At 41.1% G+C, this 16780-nt stretch overlaps 1 protein-coding gene across 2 annotated transcripts in view; it reads right to left on the reverse strand.

The window, feature by feature from the left end:
* Nucleotides 1–234: 234 nt before the first annotated feature.
* Nucleotides 235–16780, reverse strand: part of ATG5 (autophagy related 5) — a 231162-nt gene continuing 214616 nt past the window's right edge. For both annotated transcript variants that reach the window (XM_068231243.1, XM_068231242.1), the window contains exon 8: nucleotides 235–1213. In XM_068231243.1, the coding sequence (XP_068087344.1) occupies nucleotides 1077–1213 (137 nt within the window). In that variant the 3' untranslated portion in view covers nucleotides 235–1076. The remainder of the gene's footprint in view (nucleotides 1214–16780) is intronic.

The raw sequence follows: 16780 nt of genomic DNA on the forward strand, positions 1-16780 counted from the left end.
GCATCCGTGAGATGAGTGATTACTGACAATCTGTAGCACTGTACAGTGTAGTGATATCTTGCCAGTCTAGCTAACACATGATGAGATGAGAATGGGAAGATCATCTGTGGATAAAAGTAAATCCTGGAAAAAGAGAATAGTTTCAGGTGAACACAGGTGGGAAGCAGGGATGGGGATTGAAAATGAACACACAGAAACTGAAAGATTGTGTAGTATAAGCATTTTAAGTCATAGTGGTCTCGTATTTGAACTTTATTTTGTTTTTAAACTGCTGCAGGTCCACTTTAAAGATGTTTATTGATATTTCTTGTTACTGGAATATAACATGTCCCATGATGCACAGAGACATTGACAGCAGTTTCATTTATAAAACAATATAAAAGTGAAGTCCTTTAAGTTCAAATAGTGCTAAATGCTTTTGTTAGGAAATATTACATTTTTTCTTTAAGCAATTCTGGACATTATTTATTTATCAACATAACATATATGATTCAAGGTGAATTGTCTTTTTAAGAATAAAAACTTTGCTCTGCTAGTATTTCTTATAGACATTATTATAGTACATTGTAAACAAAAATACCACCATCACAGCTTACGTTAGATACCTCTGATGTTTTACAGATAGAGCTGCTACGCTTATTGGTACCATCTCCACAGTCACTCTACCAGTAGATTAAACCAATGATTTTCAACCTTGTTATAAAAAAACAACAACAAGTTGAACCTTTGGGCACAGAGTTGAAAAGATGTAGGAAAAAATGTAGCCCACTGGCTACTGTGCAGAAGGAACAGGGAGGCACATGCTTTCAATGACCGTCAAGGCTTGTATTGCGCTGCAAAGCAGTAAGCGGTGTCTCCAGCAGATCCCTTTGTTCCAACCTGGCTCAAGTGGTGGTAGAGAAAATAAGAGAAAGGGACACTTAGAGCTCAAGAGCTACAAGGACAATCCGTCATCTTTTTCTTTGCCAACCAAAAATTCACTCAGGCTCTGCCAACCAAAACTCAGGTTTTGACAGGACTTTGGGAAATCCACTCCAAATGTTATGGTCTCTTTCACTTAAGTATAACATATCCTTTCAGTCAGTCGGCTGAGGTACGATACTTATGTGGAGGAAGTTGTCTGGATAGCTGAAATATTCACTAAGCCACTGCAAAGGTGTCTCCAGCATAGGTTCTATACCATGGATCATAATCTGATGCTTCTTCTCTCCATCTAGAACAAGTCAGAAAAACAAAACACATTTTTGTGAAACTGTTCTCAAAATGTTACAATGATTAATAGGATACATATACAGCAGACTCTGGTTGACTTGTATCCTGTTTCTGGTAAGAAGTAAAGAAAAATCGGTAATACAGGGACACAGTGATACACATTATTTCTAAAAAAAAGGCTTTCATGTTTTGAAGGAAATATAAAAAACTCCCATCCAACTAATTTTTCACAGACTGCCCTAATGCCCTGCTTTCTCCTGCAGACCCTGATCACAGCCAATGCACAGCAAAGAAGAATAAGGACATATTAGCCACAATTTGTTTCATGTAAAACCTAAATACTAAAACAAGGGTTGTCATGTTAAATGGTGGGAAACATGCGTAAAAGGTTACACTTTTAAAACAGAGCTTGCAGTTATGTAATGCAAGATTGCACTGTACTGTACTGTAATACAACCTATCCAGTGTGATGCAAAACCTCACTCAGTAAAGCTAAGTGTGTGCAGGTGTCCCCCGACATTGTATAAAGATCCAGCATGCCGGATATTTAGTGACATTGACAATCAACGATTGCCTGAGCATACCCTTCCTCATCCCGCCTGCCAGAAGTCGCCGTCGTAAACCATGTTCCATCCACCTACATAGCAACAGATGGGTCGCTTGCTGGAACTGATCCAGCTGGTAAATACCGCACAAAATTCCCCTTTTGATTTAAACTATAAGAAAACAGCCACACACTGCACTAAGGAAGGAATGATTGTAAAGGACACAAAAAGTGATCGATCTCTTGAAAACCATAATGGGTTCTGTGTTCGTTTATTTTTTTCAAACCACCTAGTTTAGTGTTTTTCAACAGTGTTACAGCACATACCCCTTTATAAATGATGGTATTTGTCAAGTACCCCCCGACAAATATGTACATGTTAAGAATACTCAATTGTGTACACATGCTCTGTAATAATTTGTTTATATAGGATTTATCATTTTATTCTCAAAACTATGATGAATTCACTGAAACAAGTTCAGGTAGTTCATGAACCCAAGTAGAAAACCTCTTGAAGCATGTGCCACATTTTGAGGAACTGGGATTTAGGTCATTTTTAATGCCAGCTGAAAACTGTCATATCGCAATCAAGTAAAACCACATAGAAATCTGACAGTTTCAAACACAACTGAGAATTTCAGCCTGTTTCAATTATTTTTCATTCAGCAAAAAATCATAGCATATATCAAATTGTATGGAAAGGGTCATATTTGAAATTTTCAAATTTGATTTGATCAAGTCAGTCAATCAGATGTCAATTGTGCGCACACCACTAGAAACAAGACTTATGTAGCATCTAATGTATCTGCTGTGTGATGTATTTCTCAAGTGATGTTTATATAACTGGAAGTGATGCCAACTGTTGTAAATTCTGAAAAGTTTATTACAGAATGGAATCAATTTTTGTAGATGTTCAATTCCACTTATGCAGCTAATCTGTGAATATGAAATAAACATTGGTGGATGTTATCTTAAGTCCCAGGGGTGCAGATATTCATCTGCTGCTCTCTATGCATGTTGCTTGCATCTGTAATCCACAGTTAGTGCTCAGATTGGTGAATGGGAACATACGTTCCCAAAGCCAATCTAAGTGCCTAATTAATGAATGACCAGTGCTGTAACGAACAGCACTGATCATTCAATGAAAGTGTGCAAAAAAAAAAACCCCACACCTTTCACTTTTGTTTTAGTATAGAAAGTTGTGATTCAGCTTTCTAAGTAACAATACACCATCTAGTGGACAAATATAATAGTGCACCATACACATGCATAAAAATCTGATTAACCCCTTTCTGTACCACATCGTTAAAGCGAACCTAAACTCAGAACTTCCTCTTGTCTCTAAAAGATAAGCAACAGCATTTAACCACTTCACCCCAAAGCGGTTTTTACCAGGGCTGTGGAGCCGGAGTTGGAGTCGAGGAGACGGAGCAATTTTGGGTATCCGGAGTCGGAGATTTTATAAACTGAGGAGTCGGATGATTTTTGTACAAAGTCCACAACCCTGGTAAGTATTAGACTAAGGAGTCAGAGTCGAAGTCTGAGACATTTTGGGTACACAGAGTCGAAGTTGGAGGTTTCATAAACTGAGGAGTCGGAGTTGGAGTCGGAAGATTTTTGTACCGACTCCACAGCCCTGGTTTTTACCCTGATGGACAAGAGCGATTTTCACCTTTCAGTGCTCACCGCTTCATTTGCCAATAGCTTAATCACTACTAATCACAATAAAATGATCTATATCTTGCTTTTTTCACCACCAATTAGGTTTTTTGGCGTTATTTGTTTTCAGGAATAACTTTATTTTCTATGCATTTTAAAAGGAAAAAAACAAGGAAAAAATGAAAGCATACACTATTTCTCCAATTTTATCCCCTATAGTTTTAATATACACACTGCTACTGTACATAAAACCCACACATTTTATCTGCCTATTTTTCTATGGCGTTTTTGTTTTTTTGTCACTATTCTCACGCGCACGGGAATGTATGTGCCCGCGTACAGCGGCAGCAGCACTGTCTGACTTATAAAAACGTCCTGGAACCGTTAAGAGGCTCTAGCAGGACATTTTTATAAGTCTGGTCGTCATTAAGTGGTTAAAGAAAAACATTTCTTTGTTACAGCTGATACAAATCCTGAAATAAATCTGCAGTGTGTCTACTTCCTGCTTTCATGGAAGCAGACATAGGGTTAACATCCTGTTTTTATAAATTAGGTGCTCTGCCAAGGACTGCCAAGATGCCTGAACTGACACACCTGAAAGCTCAAATTACACTTGTGATTAGTCACAGGTGAGGGGGAATTAGACAGGCTAAACTCCCTAAATTCATACAGGGTGCATTTTTCTATGTTTTCCTTCTGTCCTGTGCAAGAGTTCAGGTCTACTTTACTAAAATAAAAAAAACCTGTAAAAAAACTGCCAAAGTGACAGAATTTCAAATAGAATATATAAATTGTTACGTTAGGGATTTATGGATTGTAATTATTGATGAAGTACAAGTATAATGAGCAAACCTGTATTGTACCATACATTGTATTAGCAACATAATTTAAATGTTGTGATAACTGGGACAAATGGGCACATAAAATATGTGGGTTTTATTAACAGTCACACATTTTATTTTACAACTACAATGGCTGAAAACTGAGAAATAATGCATTTTTTTCATATTATTCTCATTAACCACTTTAGCCTCCACAGCACATAGCTCCTACGTCCAAATATGCATGCTGGACGTAGGAGCTACGTCCATGAAAAAAACGGAGCCGCCGGGGTTCACAAGACAGGAACCGCCCGGGGTCTGCGGGCCGCCCGTTAGCCCGGAGATCAATGAATGGGAAAGCAGTTCCCATTCATTGATCTAAATCCCTTAGAACGATTGCTGGCTTCTATGGAGAAGCCGCGATTGTTCTGTTACACATCCCCTCTTTAAAAACAAGGAACACCAAGAGCCCCAATAGTGTAATATGTACTGGTAAATGGTTACTAGATAGAGTAAATATTAATACTCACAAACCAGGGTTACCATTAGGCAACCACTGTAAAAGCAGGTGGGGAGATTTTTCTGAGCCCACTCAGGAATAAGAAGTCGCTCTCTGTAGATGAGAAAAAGGGGGTTCAACTCTCCACCCAGGGTGGACTCAATATTATGCAGAAGAACAGAGGCGCCAAAAGGAAGCTAAATGAGCTTAAAAAACCTGCCTAGCTTTTCTGGAGCGTTTTAGTGTAGCAGATTTCATATATTGTAAAGCTGGCCATACACTGGCCCGATTTGCGCCCGTTTCGACAGCAGATTCGATCACTGGGATCGAATCTGCTGCCAATCGTTCACGCTACACGCCAAATTTCGATCAATTTCGTCCGATCCTGTCGATCGCGCCGTGCGGAAAATAACCGCCGATCGCCCGCGGGTAAAGAGCGCATCGCTAGCGGCGTTCGAGTGCCCAACGACCGACGCAATAGAGCCGCATACATTACCTGCTCCGCCGGCGCGACTCCAGTCTCCCGGTCACTGCTGCTCTGTCTGCGCTCTGGTCTCCAGGTCCGGCATGCCTCACTTCTTCTAGCTTGGCAGGAAGTTTAAACAGTAGCGCGCCCTCTACTGTTTAAACTTCCTGCCGGGCTAGAAGAAGTGAGGCATGCCGGACCTGGAGACCAGAGCGCAGACAGAGCAGCGGTGACCGGGAGACTGGAGTCGCGCCGGTGGAGCAGGTAATGTATGCGGGCATGCGGGCGGGGGCGGCAGCAGCAGCAGCAGCACCACCACCACAACAGATTGTGAACGGTTTCAGGCTGAAATCGGTTCACAATCTGTTTGCTGTAAAGGTAGCCATACGATCCCTCTCTGATCAGATTCGATCAGATAGGGATCTGTCTGTTGGTCGAATCTGATGGCAAATCGACCAGTGTATGGCCACCTTTACAGTAAAGCTGTTACTGTAACAAAAACGCCTGGAAAATCCGCTCTGATCTAGTGATTTTCAGAGTGGTTTGCGCTTTTCCTATACTTTACATTGAGGCAGAAACGCTTCTGCAAACCACAAAAGTGCTGCAGGATCCACGTTTGTGGTTTGCTAAAAACCTCAATGTGCACCAGCCCATTGAGATACATTAGCCAAGCGTTTCCACAGGCGGAAGTGGTTTGCGAAACGCTTCAAAAACCGCTTGGTGTGCACCAGGCCTCAGTCAAAGGAGGGATCCGCACACAGTCTTCAGGGAACAATGTGCTTTTATTGTTCCAATGCCGACAACTGTTTTCCGGGCCAATCAGGTCCCCTTTATCAAGGCATAAGCAGACAACATATACCAACATATGCTGATCTCTCTGACATCAATAGTGTCTGAATCACACATCTGAAACAAGCATGCAGCTATTACAGTCATACGTCAGAGTACTTGATCTGCATGCTTGTTTACTGTCTATGGTTAAAAATATTAGAGGGTCAGCAGGACATCCAGGCAATCTGCATTGTTTAAAGAGAGTCTGAAGCCTTATAAAAATCATCTTTTTATTGGACATTTATCTTTAGCACTATCAGCACTGCTAAACCGCCGCATTTCCACGGCAGAACGAGGTCATTAAACCCCCCAAATACCTGGGCAAAATTCAACGACTTTCAAAGTCATGGATTTTGCTACCCTGGTTGGCAGAGCTTAGCGCTGTTGCTCTGCCTCCATCAGCGTCAATCACTGCCTCTCCCCCGCCCCTATCAGTGAAAGAAGACTGAGAGGCGGCGATCAGCGGGGATTGGCGCGAGTAGAGGCAGAGCTACAGCGCTAAGCTCTGCTTTTACGATCCTCGCATTTTGCCCCAGGGATTTGGGGGGTTTAATGACAGAGTTCTGCCGCGGGAATGGGGCGTTTAAGCAGTGCTGATAGTGCTAAAGATAAATGTCTAATAAAAAGATGATTTTTATAAGGCTTCAGACTCTCTTTAAAAGGAGATAAATATGGCAGCCTCCGAATCCCTCTCAAGGTAGCCATACACTGGTCGATTTGCCATCAGATCGACCAACAGATAGATCCCTCTCTGATCAAATCTGATCAGAGAGGGATCGTATGGCTGCCTTTACTGCAAACAGATTGTGAATCGATTTCAGCATGAAACCGATCACAATCTGTAAAGCTGCCCCCCCCCCCCCCACCAGCTATACATTACCTGCTCGGCCGATGCGAGTCCCCCAGTCTCCGCTGTCTTCTTCTCCACGCTGGGCTTCGAGTCCGGCTGGCTTCACCGAACTTCCTGTCCGGGGGAAGTTTAAACAGTAGAGGGCGCTCTTCTGTTTAAACTTCCTGACGGCACAGGAAGTTCAGTGAAGCCTCCCGGACTCAGAGCCCAGCGCGGAGAAGAAGACAGCGGAGACCAAGGGACTCGCGCCAGCAGAGCAGGTAATGTATTGCAGCTAGCGTCGGTCGTCGGGCATTTAAACGCCGCTATGTACGGACTCCCGACCCACCGGCGATCGAGCAAAATCTTCCGCACGGACGGATCGATGGGAATCAACGGGAACGATTGATTTCGGATGGAAATCGATCGTTCTGTCAGCGTTTGCGCAACGATTTCAAGCAGATTCGATCACAGTGATCGAATCTGCTGTATATCGGTGGGAAAATCGTTAGGTGTATGGGCCCCTTTAGTTCAGGTGTCCTTTAAAAGTTTATTTCACTTACACGTGTGTGATATGGATGATGGATAACCCTGATTTCTCAAAAATCCACCAAGACCCTTTAATACTGAATGCAATCATTCATGTGTATGTGGTTTCTCATGCATGCATACAGCATATGGAAAAAGCAGTAAACTGCTAGTGTTTTTTTATTTGTTTTTGGATTTAGATGTGAAGGAATGAACTCATTGATAAACATGGGCTGTCCGTTCTAGTGCGAATGCAAATTATGGTGAAACACAAAAAAAAAACCCAAAACAAAAACCTAACTAACATGAACAAGGCTTTTTAACAGCTGAATGCAAAATATAAGCAAGTAAATCAGAAATAGGGCAAATATCCCAGTGCATAGACATTGACAATAATGTAAACATGAGCGCGATATATAGCTGACCAGCCAAGACATAAGGTATAATAAGCTGTTACAGTTCATTTCATTATTGAAATGATGATGAGTTTATTTCAGTATTTTCTTGCCCATTTGCTGACTCTAGGAATGAATTATTTTTAGCACGGGCGTTTGCGTATCACATTAATGTACTTAGAGACTGTGTATTCCTTGTCAATTATTCATTCCCGAGCCTCTTGAAATCCAGCACAGGAGGACAGGAGACATCTTAAACTGTTTGGTTAAAAGGGCTTCAAATTGAGGTTGAGTCACTCTGTCTGCCCAAACGGCATGGAGAAGGAGCCATCTCACACACAGTATACACTGAATTCATAAATCACATTCGTTATTGGGGAAAAATAACTTTTGCCATAGCTTTTGTGCAATTAAACATTCATGCTGAAAACCTTAATGGACAGATACCAGTGTTTGGCTCCCCAAAACGTTTAATGCACATTCCATGGAGCAGACAGATTGTGGACCACGACTGGGAATCTGTCTGAGCAAGTAAAAATGCATTATCTTTATAAATCTGTTGTGGTTTGTAGCCTGCAGCGACTGTATGAGATTCACTTTAAGTTTACTTCTTAGTTGAGACATAAGCAAATTACTCAGAGGAAATAGTTTATTTTAAAGTGACTGAACATGTTTTTGTGTCATTGCAATTTTTTCTGTGCTAGTAAATATTACTTCAGTGCATTTGAATGATTAAAGGAACATTTATAGTTAACTTCAGCCGGTCTGATACACATACAGGCATATTTCTGTATGCGCAAAGCACGAGTGACCAGCAAGTGGGCAGGCTCTTTTGGCCAATATCTCTGTCTCTACTCATGGTGAAGCAAAGCAGATGTATTAGTGCTTAACCGTAGCTGGTTTTTTGATCGTGGATGTTGGGTGCCCAGTGCTGTACACAAAATGAACAAAAGTAGGGCATCAATTAGGGCTACTGGTTAGGTGCGATTAGGAGGGATAATGTTAGGACAGGTTACATAAAAAGTAGGGGAGGTTTACAGTCAGTTATGTTAGAAGGTTACACTTCGGCACCAGGTAGGGGTTAATGTTAAAAATGGAGGATAGGGTTAGGCATCAGGAAGACCATAAAAAATGGGGGTGGAGGTAAGGTGGGAGGGAGGGGTTGACGTTATTTATCACGGTAAAGAGGTACTTTCATTAACAGAATCAAGGTTAAGTGGAAGTTGCAGAGGGAATACAAAAACCATGGAGGAAATACACAACCATAATAAATGTACAACAGCAGAAGCCTACAGATTCTCCTCCCATGTCCACAAAATATTATACGACACTCAACCAAGGTGGGCTTTCATGAACTGTCACATGACACCAGGCTGACATGTGAATGTTTGTGCCAGCTTAGTATAGCTTTGGGGCTTTAGTAGCTCACTGGATAATTTGCTTTGAGTTGTCATTAAATACACTATATGGTGCAGTCTGAATTGTTTGCTCACAAAGTGACAGTAGTCTTGCAGAAGTATCTAGAAAATATGGAGCTATTTCATGGAGATTTTTACAAACCTTTAGGCTACTTGCACACCAAGATGTTGCGTTAGGTGGTACGTTAAGGTCGCATAACGTGCACCTAACGCAAGGCCTGGTGCTCTTCGATGTGGACGTCAGAGTGAGCCGCGTTGTGCAGCTCACTCTGGCGTCCGTGATGCGTACTCTTGGATGCATGCGGCATCACGTGGTCCCGCCGGCCAATCGCCGCACAGAGCGGCCGCACCAGGAAGTAAACACTGCACATCACAACGTGCAGTGAATATTAATTAGCCATGTGCCTGGCCGCTCTCCGCTCCTCCCCAACATGACTGAGCATGTGCAAACAGTCTAACGCGGCTTAAGCCGCTCTAACGCCGTAGCATGCTGCACTTTCACTACAACGTGCAGCGTTACATGTAACGCAACGTGGGCAGTGTGAACAGCCCACTTGTGTTATATTGCAGTGCGTTGGGGGAGCGTTACAGGCTGCACTAACGTGCGCCTGTAACGTCTTAGTGTGTAAGCAGCCTAAAGGGAACCTGAACGGAGTAAAATTATTTAAAATATACACATGAGGTAACGTCAAATGAACATTACATAGTTACTTTGCCATCAATTCCTCTCAGAAGCTCACCATTTAGTTTTGACAATGATTCCTTCTAGTTCTGATAACATTTTATCAGAACTGAAATATATAAGTTGCTGTCAGTTATAGCTGATAGGACAACTGATGTACCAGGTAATGTCGAATGTTTCCCTATGGCTCAAGTGGGCGATGTTACAGTTTAACAGTGTGCTGCCCAGGAAGCTGTTATGGGGTAATGGACATTTTCAAAATGGAGGATGGAGAATTCCTTTGATCACAGTGGACAAACAGGACACGGGAGAGGAGAAAGAGATTGGGGAGAAGACTACACGGGAGGCAAGTATGACTCGTGTATGCTTATTTTGACTTTTAATTTACAGTTCAGGTTTTCTTTAAAAGACCTTGAAACCAGGTAGAAGATATACTGTAATAACACGGACTATACTGTGAACTAATTGTGAATCCTTAGGTTAAATATATATTAATAACAAATGTAATAATTCACATGAAACTCAAGCAAGAATATTAAAAAAAATCTACCATATTGCAAAATAGCCAGTTTTCTACTTATAATAAGGGGGTTGAACAAACACAAGCGTCATATATCAAGAAAACCAGGAACTACTTATTCTGCTAGGTTTGAGTCATCAGCTACATACAGCATAAAAAATGAGTTTGCCATATGGGAAGTGGTGACTACTTGGGAAATATGGCCTGATTCTGGGAAACAAGAAACACTCGTATAAAAGTAATACAGGGGCGTGTGAAAAATATTTAAGATCTGCTACAATAAAACTAATAACAGAACGAAATTCAAAGCATACCATATTTATGTTCAAAGGAAATTTGTTTTTCAGAGACTGTGACACCCATCTGCATGTATGTGTCTCTCTAAATCGAAGATCTATCTATCTATCTATCTATCTATCTATCTATCTATCTATCTATCTATCTATCTATCTATCTACTCTAAACCACACCGTTAAGCCTTAACATATTAAAAATGCTATTTGTTCCATGGGATAATAAAATGAAGGAGAGACAGAAACTGATCATAAACAAACTAAAAAAATCTGTTCTCTTCTGCCTATCAGATAGTAATAAACAAAAAGGTCAGGTCACAGAGAGTTAAACTTGTTCAGGATGCAGCCAATGCTGTTTATATCAAGCAAGCATTAAAGGGGCAATTCATCATAAGAAGGTGTACTTGGTGCCTTTAATCGTATGAGAACCACACAGCGCAACACCAAAAATGCCCACAATTAATGGGATATCTGTGAAATGTAATGTAACAATGATAGTATCATCACCTCGTCATGCAGGGGACAAGTACATGCTTACATGATCTTTAGAGAAATGTTGGTGGGAGCTTTAGCTCTTGGTAGAGCTAACCAAGCTGGACAGGTCTAAGGAGAGAAGCCAGGCTGCAAGAGCACACAAAAAATACAAAATTGTCAACTGTTTATGGCTAGACTGGGAAATGCCTGTATGCCTGTATACCCTCACCAATAATACCGTCGCTGATGCTGCTAGGAGGACATAAAAACAAAATTCACCAGCTCATTAATTTGTGAAAGACAGTCACTACTATTGTGCCCTATGATAAGCCTCTCTACATGAATAGACAAATGCACTTGATTCAATTAAATCATGTATATTCATGGAAAAGAACAAATTAGTATAAAATCCTAACATGAACCTTGTATTGGAGATTTATAATGTTAAAGACCAATACCATGCTGAAATGTAGTGGCAAAGAGAAACTGCCTACAAATTTAGTGAACTATCCTGCATAGAACTATTAGGAAGTGCTGAAGATCAGCACCAACCTGCATCATGGTTTCTTTATTGAAGTTTTAATCAAAAAGACATTGATATTCAACAAATTGCTAACAGCCGTTTTGCATACAAAAACAATAGCTGACATTTTTGTATGTGAAACAGCTGCCAGCTGTTTGATATTATCTCCCCATGCCATCCACTCGACTGGGCGCCCTAGGACTTTGTTGTACATCAATGTCTTTTTGACTTAAACTTCACTAAAAGAACCATGATGCAGGTTAGTGATGGTCTTCGGCACTACCTACTAAACAATCTGCTTTCCTATTACCAATAGGCACATCCTGCAGGTTTCACAAATTGACAAGAGACGGGAGCAGATCCAGGGGCACCCATAATTTCCTATTAATATGGGGTTGGGGTGATCAATGCGCTCCTCACAACAAAAATGGTATATCCTAAAACGCCTGCCTGGTGCGCTCACAATCAGCAGGGGTGTATACCCTTAACTAAATATTGTTTAAGAAGGATAATAGCGCTCTACAGGTCTTTCTAATGTGTTACACACATAAAATTCGGATTTCTTTATCATACTCCTCTCATTGAGATATATACCAACACTCTCAGATGTTAACAAAAGGGGGGGGGGACCTGAAGGGTCCTAGTATAGTAATCCCACCATTCCACTTTGAAAACAATAATAGACCAAACTGTGATGGTAATTATAACACCCAATGTCAACTTTTAAATACAACTGATCAGCACACAAAAGTCCTAGTTCTCAGGTCCCAAATTTAGGCGATGTCTGGATCAATACGAAATTTCTACAGCAGCATGCTTTATCCTCATAGAGGCAATATATGTGCTCACCAAACTAAATTGCCAATCACAACAGTTGGCAGATGTCGCGTGTGGCCCAGCCTGTCAGATAACTCCGATACTGATGTGTCTTCAGCCGTTTTTCCAGACGTACATGTAAGAAAGGGATACACTCTATGGTATAGTATGTTTGAGGATCATCACCCCAAAGTGAACCACACACAGCGTAAATAAAGTGACCCAGCACCAAAAAATCTTCCTCATGCACAGTCTATAGAAGTACTAGCCTCTTACCAACTGCTATGGCTGATCCAGCTTGACCAGCATGCACGCTTATTGAACGTCTTTTCCTTCCGCAGCATCCATATAACAACAGCACCTTTGGCTCAAACAAAACACTGGCATAGTGTAATACTGTTTTATTCTCCGTAAAAAAGGTTTAAAATTGCACTTACAATGTTGCAGATTAAAATGCGCATATCAGTAAAAGATCCACGTGGTCTAGCGTCTCCTTCCGTGTTCAGGCTCCGCCCAACTAGTTTCGTCACTTAATGACTCATCAGGACTTTTGTGTGCTGATCAGTTGTATTTAAAAGTTGACATTGGGTGTTATAATTACCATCACAGTTTGGACTATTATTGTTTTCAAAGTGGAATGGTGGGATTACTATACTAGGACCCTTCAGGTCCCCCCCCCTTTTGTTAACATCTGAGAGTGTTGGTATATATCTCAATGAGAGGAGTATGATAAAGAAATCCGAATTGTATGTGTGTAACACATTAGAAAGACCTGTAGAGCGCTATTATCCTTCTTAAACATAATTTCCTATGACTCTTACAGTTGAGTAATCAGGTGCTGTTCCATCCTTCTTCAACTCTCTAAACATATAACTGACTGTACAGGAGAGCAGTTTGTCAAATATATTTCTTTTAAAATACCTGGGCAGGAGTCCATAGTTACATAGTTATTTTGGTTGAAAAAAGACATACGTCCATCAAGTTCAAACAGTACAAAGTACAACTCCAGCCCGTCCCCCACATACCCCTGTTGATCCAGAGGAAGGCGAAAAACCCCCCACAAGGCATGGTCCAATTAGCCGCAAAAGGGAAAAATTCCTTCCTGACTCCAGATGGCAATCAGATAAAATCCCTGGATCAACATCATTAGGCATAACCTAGTAATTGTAGCCATGGATGTCTTTCAACGCAAGGAAAGCATCTAAGCTCCCTTTAAAGGCAGGTATAGAGTTTGCCATAACGACTTCCTGTGGCAATGCATTCCACATCTTTATCACTCTTACTGTAAAGAACCCTTTCCTAAATAAATGGCTAAAACGTTTTTCCTCCATGCGCAGATCATGTCCTCTAGTCCTTTGAGAAGGCCTAGGGACAAAAAGCTCATACGCCAAGCTATTATATTGCCCTCTGATGTATTTATACATGTTAATTAGATCTCCTCTAATGCGTCTTTTCTCTAGACTAAATAAACCCAGTTTATCTAACCTTTCTTGGTAAGCGAGACCTTCCATCCCACGTATCAATTTTGTAGCTTGTCTCTGCACCTGCTCTAAAACTGCAATATCTTTTTTGTAATGTGGTGCCCAGAACTGAATTCCATATTCCAGATGTGGCCTTACTAGAGAGTTAAACAGGGGCAATATTATGCTAGCATCTCGAGTTTTTATTTCCCTTTTAATGCATCCCAAAATTTTGTTCGCTTTAGCTGCAGCGGCTTGGCATTGAGTACGATTATTTAACTTGTTGTCGATGAGTACTCCTAAGTCCTTCTCCAAGTTTGATGTCCCCAACTGTATCCCATTTATTTTGTATGGTGCTAGACCATTGGTACGACCAAAATGCACGACTTTACATCTGTCAACATTGAACTTCATCTGCCATGTATGTGCCCATATAGCCATCCTATTTAGATCCTGTTGCAATATGACACTACCTTCCTGAGAGTTGATGATTCTGCACAATTTTGTATCATCTGCAAAAATAGCAACATTGCTCACTACTGCATCTACTAGGTCATTAATAAATAAATTGAAGAGCACTGGACCCAGTACAGACCCCTGTGGGACCCCACTGCTAACAGTCTCCCATTTTGAGTACGATCCATTGACCACAACTCTTTGTTTTCTGCCCATTAGCCAGTTCCCAATCCATGCACACAAACTCTTCCCCAGTCCTTGCATCCTCAACTTTTGCACCAGACTTCTGTGGGGAACAGTGTCGAAGGCCTTTGCAAAGTCCAAGTATATCACATCTACAGCATTCCCAATATCCATATTAGCATTCACTACCTCATAAAAGCTGAGCATGTTAGTCAAACAGGACCTGTCTTTAGTAAACCCATGTTGATGCTGAGAAATAAGATTATTTTCTACTATGAAGTCATGTATAGTATCTCTTAGTAACCCCTCAAATAGTTTGCATACAACTGATGTTAAGCTTACAGGTCTATAATTTCCTGGATCAGATTTTTTGCCCTTCTTAAATAATGGGAAAACGTGGGCTGTACGCCAATCCACTGGGACTCTGCCAGTTGCAAGAGAGTCACAAAAGATAAGATAAAGGGGCTTAGCTATAACTGAACTTAATTCCCTTAGGACCCGAGGATGCATGCCATCCGGGCCAGGTGCCTTGTCTATTTTTAATTTATTTAGTCTTGCCTTTACTTCTTCCTGCGTTAAGTATTTAATATTACAGTTAGAAGATTGAGACTCTTCTGCCTCTGTAATTTGCAACAGTGCGGTTTCCTTTGTGAAGACAGAAGCAAAGAAAGCATTTAATAACTCTGCCTTACCTTGGTCATCCACCATTGAGTTCCCACCCTCATCCTTTAGGAGTCCTATACAGTCAACCTTTCTTTTTTTTAGAGTTGATGTACTTGTAAAACTTTTTTGGGTTAGATTTGATATCCCTAGCGATTTGATTTTCAGCTTCGATCTTTGCCAGCCTAATTTCTTTTTTACAATTTTTATTGCACTCCTTATAATTGCTTAGTGCAGCCTCGGTCCCTTCCTGTTTTAGGACCTTATAGGCATTCCTTTTCCTCTTCATTTTATCCCTAACCTTTCTATTCATCCATAGAGGCCTTTTTTTATTCCTAGATATTTTGTTTCCAGTCCAGGCAATGACCCTTTCATGTACCATTGAACATTTGTGCTATGGGTTGCAATATTCTCAGAGATTCAGTCTGTGCCTGCCTCCTTGCATTCTGAATAATGAAATAATGCAATCAGAGCAGCAGCTGCACTCACAGAGTGCTCTTGGATGTACGGTGAAATATTCAAGTCAGGATTTTTTAGCTACAGAAGCTTCATTTCACACAAAAAGATAAAACTGAGCACTCTGATTACTAAGCTGTTAGTTGATACATTCAGGCCTATGTCTGGAAATAGGCTTCAAAGGAGATCTGAATTAAAATGATGAGATAAGCAATTGTATGTATAAATATAACCCTAAGTAGAACTTTCCTGGGATCCCATATTCTTATTTATCATTTTAGAAGTTTAAAGGAAACATCCAAGAAAAAAGATCTACTTGTTGGGGCTTCCTCTAGCCCATGGCACTGCGCCTGCGTAGTACCGTCTTGATGACGTCGGAGGGACCACGTGTCCTGCGTGGTGGGTCGCAGAAAAAGCCGACCCGGAACCAGACCTGGCGAGGTCGGCTGCGCCAGCGGAGAAGACCGAGAGCCACCACAGCTGCGGCGAGGGCACAGGACAGCTGCCACGGGTTGGAGGAAGCCCCAGGTAAGTGGATCTTTTTTTTTTTTAGCTTGGACCATTACTTTAAAATCTAGGTTTGAAGATTAAATTATCTCAGTGCCATTTTGTTAATTCAGGTACCATACAAAGTGGTCATGACCTATTGAACTTCTCTTTGAGGTCATCAGTGCTGGTCAAAGGTACACGGTTTATGAAACCTGCGGTCAGACTTAATCCATGGACTGAGATTCCGGGATTCATGGAACTGAGTTAGTAACCATTGTAGAACAAAAATAATGAAAAAGGGACGATATGTGAGTTCTAAGAAGGACTGGCACTATACATACAAACGTTTATCTCATTATGCCACTTTTCAGTCACTTTTAGCCCCTTATATTTTCCAAGTGGTTTTGGGTTACCATGATCTATTCATGGAAGCTTTTAAATGCATCCAATTGTCATGCTGAACTTATGGGTGCTACACTTAACATTGCACACCTGTGATGATTATTTTCTCTTTGTGCTGGTCTTTTTATGAAGCTCAAGTGCTCTGGACCTAGATCAGGGCCATA

The sequence above is a fragment of the Hyperolius riggenbachi genome, chromosome 4, assembly GCF_040937935.1.
Source record: "Hyperolius riggenbachi isolate aHypRig1 chromosome 4, aHypRig1.pri, whole genome shotgun sequence".
NCBI lineage: Eukaryota > Metazoa > Chordata > Amphibia > Anura > Hyperoliidae > Hyperolius > Hyperolius riggenbachi.